General features: G+C 33.2%; 2 protein-coding genes across 2 annotated transcripts; both read left to right on the forward strand.

Annotated features, from left to right (window-relative positions):
• Positions 1-248: 248 nt before the first annotated feature.
• LOC110633554 (homocysteine S-methyltransferase 1) lies at positions 249-3,360 on the forward strand. The gene is made up of 7 exons (XM_021782198.2): positions 249-764; positions 883-939; positions 1,266-1,471; positions 1,597-1,726; positions 2,574-2,777; positions 2,857-2,928; positions 3,006-3,360. Exons 1-7 carry the CDS (start codon positions 594-596, stop codon positions 3,147-3,149), a joined length of 984 nt encoding a protein of 327 aa, XP_021637890.1. The 5' UTR covers positions 249-593; the 3' UTR covers positions 3,150-3,360.
• A 1,912-nt stretch (positions 3,361-5,272) lies between these two features.
• LOC110633563 (zinc finger protein CONSTANS-LIKE 6) lies at positions 5,273-7,099 on the forward strand. Its single transcript, XM_021782207.2, has 2 exons — positions 5,273-6,621; positions 6,707-7,099. Exons 1-2 carry the CDS (start codon positions 5,515-5,517, stop codon positions 6,965-6,967), a joined length of 1,368 nt encoding a protein of 455 aa, XP_021637899.2. The 5' UTR covers positions 5,273-5,514; the 3' UTR covers positions 6,968-7,099.
• The last annotated feature ends 4,833 nt before the right edge of the window (positions 7,100-11,932 follow it).

Below are 11,932 nucleotides of genomic sequence, written 5' to 3' on the forward strand. Positions count from 1 at the left end.
AAGAAAGAGGTAAAATTATGTTCAAAATACCATAAATTTTTTTATGAAAAGTTTAAAACTTTTATTGAAAAAAGAAAAAGTAGAAATCAAAAAGTTCAAAAAATTCTTATATAATATTAAATTAAAAAAAAAGCCAATAAAAATCAAATATATGAATAAATATTTTGATTTGAAGCCATAGATTGACTTATTGGTCAAACAACGAAGAGATACTTGTTGGCTGGCTGTTTCCTTGGCTCGATATTGTTAAACTTAAAACCGAGAGTGGATAAAAAAAACCAACAAATTTGACAAGTTAAGGATCTGGATCCATTCCATGTTGTGAGACTTTCCCACTTTAGGAAAAGAATCGCCCAGTGTTAGGTTCTTACCAAATCCCAACACCAACCAACTAATATCCAGCAACAATTCACAAAATTAATAAATATAAAAGAAAAGAAAATCTCTTGCAAGTCCCAAACTCCCATGGGTTGTTGAAAACTTGAAGTCTTGAACCCTTCGTCCGCGTTCACAAGCCTCCATCCCCGGCGCCATTCCTTCCATCCTTTGCCTACGTATTTACTCTCCTCGCACATCTCCACATACATACACAGATGGGAGTGGAGAAGACAACCACATTGCTGGAGGATCTTGTAGAAAAGGCAGGAGGCTGTGCAGTCATTGACGGTGGATTCGCCACCCAGCTCGAGACACACGGCGCCGCCATCAACGACCCTCTTTGGAGCGCTCTTTGTTTGATCAAAGATCCCCACCTTATCAAAAGGGTCTCTCTCTCTCTCTCTCTCTCTCTCTCTCTCTCTTCTTCTGCTGTTTAATATATTACATTAAATGCTCTGTTTTTGTGGGCTTTTGAAATTCTTTTTATTTTTTCATATTGTGTAGGTTCACTTGGAATATTTGGAGGCTGGTGCGGATATTTTGGTCACTTCCTCTTACCAGGTTTTGTGCCTTTTCAAACTGAAATGAAGTTTAGTTATTTATTTGCTCGATCTTTGCCCTGTTTCTATTCTATAACATAAGCTTTTTAGTGTTAAAACATCAATGCTCAATATAAGAAACTTGGTTAGATTGCGACAACAATATAATGCATAATCATGAGGAATTGGATTTGGTTTGCTTGGACTATATGAGAAAACGAAAAATGATGAGATACAGAAGCAGAAGGGCCAATCATTTAACTGATACTTCTGTCCTAAATTCTGTAACATGGATTTGGATTTGTTGGGGTTTATGATGTGATTTTAGTTTTTTTCTTACATGTTTAGGCCACTCTTCCTGGATTTGTGTCCAAGGGACTGTCCATAGAAGAAGGAGAGTTATTATTAAAGAAAAGCGTTAAATTGGCTGCTGAAGCCCGTGATAAGTTCTGGGATGCTGTGAAAAGTAATCCTCTACGTGGATATAACCGAGCTTTGGTTGCAGCCTCCATTGGAAGCTATGGAGCGTATCTTGCTGATGGGTCAGAGTACAGGTAGCATCCTTCAAGAATTAATATTTTGCTGAAGCTTTTGTTTGAATAGTTTTCCTAGTTCTGTATATCAATCTTATGGTTGTATTTATCTCTTTCTGAATGTGTATATGATGTTTTGCTTCCAGTGGATATTATGAGCCAGATGTGAATCTGGAAAAGCTCAAGGATTTTCATCGACGCCGATTGCAAGTTCTTGTGGAAGCAGGTCCAGATTTATTGGCTTTTGAGACAATTCCAAATAAACTAGAAGCACAGGTTTTTTCTTCTCCCGTTTCTACTTAATAGAATGTCATATTCTTTCAGCAAGTTGATAAAATTGAGGAAAAGTGAGCTGATTGAGGTAGTAGGACCAGTGAACAAGAGAGGGGAGGTAATCCAAAAACGGTTTGGACTGAAAAATGTTTTAGTTTCACAACATTTCACAGAAAAGACTTGGTGCTTCACAGGATACAATGGAGAAAAAGAAAGAATTTTCAATGATTTTGTTTATACAATAAACAAGAAGCAGCTATTTATGAAAGCTATGGTTTGGGCTATAAACTGCAAAGGATATGCAAGCTATTTTTTAGTATATTAGTGTTCCTTTTTCTAGATTAGAATTACACAAAGATTTCGTGTTAGTGTTGTTATTTGTTACAGAAACAAAAGCATGGTGAAATTAAAGACAATTGTGATTGTAAACTGAAGTATTGCATTAACGTATTAACTCCAACTGGACTGCAGCAAGTACATTGCAAATAACATTTTTCATTCAATTTTTTTATAAAGAAGTTCATGAACGTTGTTCAGAAGTACTATAATTTTTTTTTTTTTTTTTTGCATTTGAAGCATGCTTAACATAATTTGGTCATGTGTAAAGCATTTTAGGCATTACATGTGTCCAATCATGGATTTTATTTTATCAGAGGGAGAGTTGCCCTTTAAAATGACTTGAAAAAATTTTCATTGGATGAATTGAATGGTTGCTGAACTAAATCTTTCATTAATAAGAATTTTATTGGTAATATGCACACAATTTTATATTTTTTGGCAATTCTAACCTTCTTCCACTTTCTTTCATTATATATTGCCTCTTGATGGCATCTGAATAAACCATTTACAGGCCTGTATCGAGTTGCTTGAAGAAGAAAACATCAAAATTCCATCCTGGATTTGCTTCAGCTCTGTGGATGGTGAGAATGCCCCATCTGGGGAGAGTTTTCAAGAATGCCTTGAAATAATTAATAAGAGCAACAAAGTAAATGCAGTTGGAATTAATTGTGCACCTCCCCATTTTATTGAAAGTCTCATATGCAAATTTAAGGAGGTAAATAACTAAACTTCAACGAATAGACAAGATGTTGATTTTTGGTTACTCATTGGCCTGCAAAATTGTGTCCCTTCAGTTGACTGAGAAGTTCGTAATAGTATATCCCAACAGTGGCGAGGTATGGGATGGCAGAGCTAAAAGATGGCTGGTGAGTTTCTCACAAAACCTGCCACTTTCTGCTCTTATAGAGATTGTGATTTCTTACTCTGTTTTGTGCATTGACAGCCATCAACTTGTTTTGATGATGACAAATTTGAGTTGTTTGCGACACGATGGCACGACTTAGGAGCTAGCCTTATTGGAGGCTGCTGTCGAACCACACCTTCTACCATTCGAGCCATTTCAAAGGTTTTAAAAGAGAGAGAGTAAGAGGTTGGAGAGGCTATGAATTCAATCACTTCAGGAATAGCTTTTTATACTACCATTTACTTCTTGTAGTTCTTATTTGTTAGCTGTTAGGTGATTGGATTTGGTATTTTAAATTTTGCAAAGTGAGTTGCATATCCAACCTTCATCTCGCCATTTGGCAGAAAACAATTTTACATTTTTCTGTTTTACCTTATAAAAGAAATTCATCACAGGCCTCACTGTCTAATGAAATTTATTAGTGATTCAGTTCATGAGCTAGAGGAAGGTAAAGATTATTGCAGTAACTCCAGATTGCTTTATCAAAATTGATTGTTTTCAATGGAAGAAGTGCGTTTTGACACAAACCCATTCCATCTGGTCCTCCTCTTCCAATCTGTGGTACTTTCCACTTTCCACAGAGTCGGTAGCTGCTTTTGGTTTCGAATTCGGGAAACCCAACCCATTAAAATTAAAGAGCCCATCAAAACCCTTGTCCAATGCGTCTTGAAGAACAAGCATGGAATTCTCTTTTTCAAAAATTCTTTTTCTCTAAATTTTGAAAATAAAAAAATTAAGATATTTTCTTTACAAAAGCAATGCTTCATGTAAATAATGTGCATTTTTTTACATAAATATTCATGTGGCAATGAGAAAAATTATGTAAAAAAAAATGGATTAGACTTAATTTCACCCTAAAAGTTAATTCAAAAGAAAGAGATTTGTTCAAATAAATATAGAATAATAAATTCCTTAAATATCTCAAATATATATAGCATGAATATTTAAATAATTTCTTCATTGTGAATGAAATATTTACCCTAAAATAATTAAACACCAGATTTTTTTTTTTAATGAAAAGTTTTATCCTTTCAATTTTTAAAATTAAAAATTTTAAATAATTACTTATTTGGAAAAAAATAATACTAATTTTTACAAACTTAAAAAGCAAGCATGATGTAATCCAAGCTATCCAACACAGAAATAATCATGGGATTTTTTCGCTGTAATTTGTGATACCATCTAGGATAACATATTTATGAGATTTTAAATTTATGCGAATGTGAATTGAGAGAGAGAAGGAAAGAGGGAGAAGGCCAAAACAAGGTCATTTTCAAGGAAAGGACTATGAATATGCGAAAGTTTCCCCACGAAAGCCACTTATTCTGTCTGAAATTTTATTCTGCTTCCTTGATTTTGAACGCATTGATGAGGCCTCCACATCATCGTTATCCATTATCCTTAATCCTATCTCTTCGATTTTTATACGGTACTGAACTAAAATCTAGCTTAATGTTATATCTATTTCAATTTTGTTCTTCAATGTTACCTAATCTCAACTTGTCTATTTATTGATTAAACACATATGGCCTCTCATAAGCTTCTGCATGCATCAAGAAATAGATTATGAAGCCAGTGGGTCATAATCTAGGAGATTAGAATTAAAATTTCTAATCCTTTCCTTGAGCGGTAGCCATTTTCTTTTTGATTGCTTTTGATGTCCATATGGGTCTTCCTTAATGAACTTATTTTCAATTAAAAGAAAAAAAAAAATTGTACCTAAAGCCAAAGCTTCTTCATTTTATGCAATTTCCCAATTGGACAGGAGCTAAAGACTTTCAAATGGCAAGATCTTATTGGCTTCTCCACCACAAGAACGGAGAATGTTTGAAATTTTGAAGAAATGGAAGTAGGGGACCGCAAATAAAAGTCTGGAGAGACTGGACTTTAAAAGTTTAATTTAAACAGGTAAAAGGGCAGGAGGCAGACATGGCAACAAAACGGCCTCCCTCAAATTGCAGGATGAGATCAAAATGTTGGACATCAAAAAGAAGGACCCATTCTACTCCTTAGCAGGCACCCTTTTCTCTTTTTTTTTTTTGCATAGATTAGCAGGCAAGGCACCCTGACCCACCAGAAATCCCTTTGTAAGTGACGTAGCCAATGAGAAGGCAGAGATTAGGATGATCCTTACAAACCCAACCAATCAAAAACCAGATAAGGCCCTGTTGTGGTCCCAAAAGTGCAATCACTTTCTTCTGTGAAAATTCAGTACACTCAAAAGTGCATCCGAAAAAGAAAGGAAAGCCCATCTGACTGTAAAAGCGTGCTTTGTGGGTCATACACGCTATATACGAAATACTAGTACCGCTGGGCTAGTCATTCATGTGTTTGGGCCATCCTTGTCTTCACTATTCAGGTCCGAAAGAACTGAAGAATCAGTGAAACACCCCACCCCCACAACTCAAGGACCCAATAATTTCTGTGTATCAGGTTGCTTGTTTCAGCTTTGTTTTGATTTGATTTTTCGTTTTCACTTACTGTTTTTTGGGTTTTTTGACTTCCGATTGTTCTCGTTTCTTGAATAAAACCAACCCCACACCCTCCAATGATTTCAGACAAAAATGTGGCCAACGCCGTTGGTAGCAAAATGACTAGAGCCTGTGATAGTTGTATAAGAAAGCAGGCTAGATGGTATTGTGCTGCCGATGACGCATTTCTTTGCCAAGCCTGTAACTCCTCAGTACACTCCGCTAATCCTTTGGCTCGTAGACATGAAAGGGTTCGCTTAAAGACTGCTTCTCTAAAGTATTTGGACCTAGTTTCAAAGGAGAATTGTGTGCCATCATGGCACCGAGGGTTCACAAGAAAGGCCAGGACACCGCGATATGGAAAGCCTGCATCTCGTTCAAAATTCGAACAAAAATTAAGGAATACCATTCCGCTTGTGCCTGAAGTAGGCTCAGATGAGATATGTCATGAAGAGAACGAAGAGGAGCGGCTTCTGTACAGGGTTCCAATCTTCGACCCATTTGTTGCTCAGTTATGCACTCCAATAACGATCTCAAGTAATAATGAAGCAGAAACGACTACTGCTGCTGGTAATGATTCTGAACGCACAGTTGCTGACGGTAATGGAATCGAATCGAAGGCTTCATTTGGTACCGGAGGACAGGATGTTGAGAGCCTACATGGATTTCTCCCATCCGATATGGATCTTGCAGAGTTTGATGCGGATGTGGAGAGCTTGCTCGGTAGGGGTCTTGAAAATGATTCTTTTGGGATGGAGGAGATGGGGCTTGCGGATTGTAAGGAAGAGGAGCTGCAGAGGGATTATTATGTTGGAAGGGGAAAGGTGAAGCTTGAAGAAGAAGAGGAAGCGGCAGAAAAGGAAAAAGAAGCTGTAAGGGACGGCCATGTCGATACTGAGATTGAAATGGCAAGAGAACCGCCTTTTGAGTTGAGCTTTAACTACGATTCTGCAACATGTGGAGAGGAAGATGAGAAAGTAGGGACTGGAGATAGAGACTTAATTAAGAACAACGAAGAATATGAAGATGATGGTGAAAACTTGAAGAAAAAGAAGAAGAGAAAGATACTATTACGGTTAGATTATGAGGCAGTTATAACAGCTTGGGCAAGCAAAGGGTCTCCTTGGACCACCGGCAACAGGCCGGACGTCGACAGCGACGAATGTTGGCAGGAGTACTGCATGGTAAAGACTCTCTTTACATATTTTTCATGTAAGATTATTTGTTTTATATACAGATAGATTGATACTAATAAGTGTACGTTTTCAGGGAATTTGTGGAGCCAAGCTTCATCACCATGGTTATGGAGATCATACAAGTGGTGTAGGGGTACAGCACCCGGCAATGGCAGATGGAGGGCGAGAAGCACGAGTGTCGAGGTACAGAGAGAAGCGGAGAACAAGGTTGTTCTCCAAGAAAATAAGATACGAGGTGAGGAAATTGAATGCAGAAAAAAGGCCCAGAATGAAAGGGAGATTTGTGAAGAGGGCAAGTTTTGCAGGTCTTGTTTTTCCTCTACACACCATATGAGGAGTACTGCTCATTACAACTAATTTGCTTGTACAGAGTAGGAAATTACAGGAATCAAAATAATGTATCAGTTAGGCCTTTAAATTAAGGTCTGTGAAATAAGTGAATAAATTAAAAAAAATTTTGAGCTTCCCTTGCTTTTTCTTTCACTTCAAAGAACTTGTTGTTCAGAAATGGTCATTTTGCAGGATGGGATCAGAATTTAAAGAAAACACACAAGGCAGCAATGGAGGCACCCTAAAGAATAAACATAGAGGCAACTATCTCATTTAAAATGTGTTAAAATAATTGTCTCCATATCAAATCGCAAGAAAGAATGGTAATTTGAAGAGAGGAAGAAGGTAGATTGTGAAAATGCATAGTACATTGTTGATTTTCCGAAGTTGAATTTTCCGAGGATACAAAGTTGAATCCAAGTCATGATGATATGATTTCCCACCACTAAAATCTAAAAGTTGAATATAATGAGATAAATGAAAGTACCACCACCGATAAAATTCAATAATCCAATAGCCAATACTCCCAACAAAAAAAAATTATAGTGATCACTGAAAAAATGTAAATTCTAATATTTTGAGGATTTATACATATTATATTATGATTTTTTTTTTTTTTACCTTGATGAATAACTTATTTAAACATTCAATATTGAAAATTAAATTTGCTGAACACATTGAGATTTAAAGAAAACAAAAAGAACTTGAATTGAAAATTTCGAATTTTTCAAGCTTTAAGTTGTAACATTTTAAAAGATATGACCTTAATTAAAACTAAACCCATACTTTAGAAATGTTTTTAATTTATTTTTAGAATTAATTTTTTTTAAACTTGCTATATGAGTATTCTTGAGTCACTTTTTGCCAATAAAATTAAAAAAAAAAAATCAAACGATTTTTAAAATATATTTTTTCTGTTAATTTAATATATTTAAACAAATAATTTTTAAAATGTTATTCAATAAAATCCAACCATAATGAATATTAAATGTTAAATTATTAATCAATGTTTATAAGTCCATGAATATTTATTTTCTGGTAATATAAGCATACAAGATGGTCGAACTCTTGAATTATTTTAGGACTGGTAGTACCTAGCATTATAAGAGGAATCAAACGCCTGTTGAGATATCTCTGTCTTCATCAAGAAGAGGAACCAATTAGATTCAAACACATTCTGTTTCAGTTGGCAAAACAGGATGTAACTTATCATGTCTTTCTCAATCATTCTATTCTCAATTTCTGAGAAGATAATTCCATCTACGGGCTAAGTCAGGATTCCTTGTGATTACACAGATTAAAAATATATATTTATTATTAGAAAATATTGATAAAATCTCACATCTTAATTAAAGCTAATTATATTTAAAAAATATATATTATTTTACATCCTCAAAAATTATTCAATACATTTAGTCTAGTCACTCATAATAATATGAGTTTCACTTTCTATGAGTCATAAAGGAGTTATAATTTCATAAAGAAATTGTCAAGTTGGTTTAGAAGGAGCTTAAAAGGGAGAATCGTGACACTGATTGTGAGAGTGGCCCATAATAATAAATATGAATTTTGGCCATTCTCTCCACAATTAGACTTTGGCATATAAATATGGTCCCTACACAAAGATTGAAGGCTGATATAATAAAAACAGAATCATCAAATAGCCAGCGGGCATCAATTAAATCTAAATTATTGTATTAGGATTACTTACATGTGACGATTGATAAAAATAAGTTAATTAAGTTTAAATTCTTTCAAATATAACACAGGCATCTGTCACTATTTAATGAGTATCAGAGTAATCTAAATTGTTAAAAACAATTATTATTTAGTCCTCATGATTTATTGAAGTTATCAAATGAGATCGTTAGTTATCAATTAAATATAAATTATGTCTAGGAGTTGATTCAGGTGGTAGAGAAATTCATTTAGCCTTAGAGGTTTCATGTTCGAATCTCATCGTTAACTTTTTGGTGAATTGATATATTCACATCCAATTAACCTATACACAAAAATATTCTGAGTTTTAACTTCGACTAGATGTATTTTCCTTATCGCTGTGTGATTTATCTGTACACTCATTTAAAATAATAATAATAATAAATTCTCAAATACCCTCCATTCATTTTCCTTTCTCCGTCAATTTTAAAAATCAGGAAAATGTTCAAAGTCATTGGCTCCTATTCATACACTACTTAAACTCAAGAATACAAAGTTGCTAGCTTTCTTTGCCCGGCAATAGCCCTACCTTTTTTTTTTTTTTAACTATTTTAGTTTTTTCCTTTTTTAATAAACAAGTGTAGTTCTTTCATATAGATGTTTTTTTTTTTTTTTCTTGCTCTCTTTGGTGGAGATTTATGCCTGGTATGGCTTGTATTTCTATCCTCTTAGTAGAATTTCTTAGCTTGGAAGAAAAATCTCTATAGTTTCTTAATGATCTTTACCTCAGCCTATCTAATAGACAAATATGATTTTTAAGCAGCCATAGATATCAAAGTAAACATATGTGATGGCACTAGTTTGTAAATAATAGAGAACCTTTGAACCAATCTATTCAGAATGTTATTCTCCAAATCCTTATAAAGGGTATCTATTTTCTTCTTTAAGTTTTGCTGCTGGGTATAGATGTATAAGTAGGTTGATGTATTTTATTTTATGGATTTTATCCCCAATCTTGAGTCTGAATTTGACTCTGAATATATGAATAAAATCTTTCTATCTAGTGAAAAAAAAAAAAAAAAAAAAAGTACCAAATCCCTCTCCCTCGTACGAAAATTCACCTCGTATTCTACCATTTTACAATACATGTCATTACTATCACCTTCACTTAGACCTGGCTATCAGTTCCAGACCAAATTCGTGATCAAGGCTTCAGGAGAGTGAACTTTAACTGAATTAGGTACTGATGGTTTCAGCTTGTTTCGGTCCTTAGGAAGCATCAGTTCGATTCTATGGCGATTTCGACTTCAATTTGTGATGGTTCCAATTCTAATTGAGGTATGGTTTGATTTGGCTTTGATTTAAAAAAAATAATAATAAATTCCTTTTAAAAAATTTTGACAATTAAATAATTTCGAGTCATAATATATATTCTCTCAAGTATTGTGCGTTGTTAAATAAAAATAATAATTTTTATTCATTTTAAAATTTAATACATTATGCGATACATTTGATTGAACATAAATAAACTATATATTAAAATAGAAAAATTTACAATTAATTTTACAACATATGAAGAACAAAAAAAAAAAAAGTAAATGCTTTGTAAGTGATCATTGGTATTATCGATTTTATTTTCTTAATGACGACGACGTTCGATTTTTTATTGGTCATCTAAATAAAATTTGTGCATCAATGATTCAGGTTCATACTAAATTGGTGTTTATGTAATGCATCTAACCTTGTACTGAATAATTGCTCAAGTGCAATTTTTGAAATTAAAGCTTCTAATAATTTTTTTGGCATCTTATAATATATAACAGAAAATTTTAATTCATATCATTTTTATCAGTGAAATATGGAAAAGAAGAAATTATCGGCATTTAAGTTAGCCTTAATTTATGAATTTAAATTTAATTTCTGTTTATTATTAACAAAATTTTATGGCTAATATGGTTCCATTTTTATCTCTGGAAGGAGAGGCGAAGAGGTCCATGCAATGCAAGTGAACAATGCCATTTTAAAGGGCTTTCAAACCTGTGAATATGGGTCCATTTTGCCAATTTAATGTCATCCTAATGCATTGGCAAAAATCGTCATGTATCAACGTCCGTGAAAATGACTCTCCATGTGCCTAACATATATGAGCTTGAGGTAGCAGCTTCAGTTTGCATTATCACTCTCAGCACTACTAGACCCGGGCAAGGACCAAGTCGGCCCTTGAACCGAACTGAGATCAAACCGAGTCAAATTTAAAATTGGTTTTGATCGACACTTTAGAGTTTTGAATCAGTCCTTAACTGGAATTAGGGGGTTAACTAAAAGCCCTCCTTCCTTGAACCGGGTTTGAAATTGGCAGATTCCAATCGAAAATTCCAAATAAAAACCGATTCTTTTCAAAAATTTAATTTTTTTATATTTTTCTAAGATTTATATTTAGTTTATTTTTGAGTTTTTTTATAGTAAAAATTAAATTAAAAATAATGCCTAAAAATTTATTACAATTTAATAATACAAGGGCCAAATCAAAACCATCTTGAAATCTTTTTGAATCAAAACTATTTCAAACCAGAACAGTGAAGCTGGCCAAATCGATGATTCTGATTAATGACTGGCAATTTTTTGGCCCACGATTATTCTATTGGTGGAATGTTCATATCATAACTAAAGCAAAATATTAAGATTTTAAAATTCTGAAAAGAATTAAAACCTGACAAGTCTGCTGTAAATATTTGGATTGGGCTTAGGGGCCCAGGCACCTACTCGGCTGACAATGGCTCTATTATAATATTAAAGTCTCATGTTTTCAAATGGATTCGATTTGAAAAATCACTTTTAACTCAACAAATTAGTTGGAATCCCACTTGTTACATTTCAATGGAAATGCGAATATTTTGAACAAAATTACTCCCAATTATATATCATTGAATTTGGCTATAAATATCATTATGAGCACTGGCGAATTTACCACTCCCCACTCATTCTTTATATTTTTTTTATTTATTTTTTAATATTTTTAATATAATTAATTTTAATTAAGACTTAAATTCAAAACCTCATAATTTTGAAAATCATATCAATATTATGAATTAAAGTTCAATAATTTTTTTAATTAATATTATTATTAAAATAATTATTTTTATAATAATTAATCTTGAATTAACTTTCGTTAATTTAAATATTTTATACATGTATATAAATATAAAAATATTATTTTAGCAGTAATTATCATTCATTTTATTTTTTTATTTTAATGGAAAGGTATTTTGATATAATCAATCATATGAAAGAAGTTATATTTAATATATCA

The sequence above is a fragment of the Hevea brasiliensis genome, chromosome 17, assembly GCF_030052815.1.
Source record: "Hevea brasiliensis isolate MT/VB/25A 57/8 chromosome 17, ASM3005281v1, whole genome shotgun sequence".
NCBI lineage: Eukaryota > Viridiplantae > Streptophyta > Magnoliopsida > Malpighiales > Euphorbiaceae > Hevea > Hevea brasiliensis.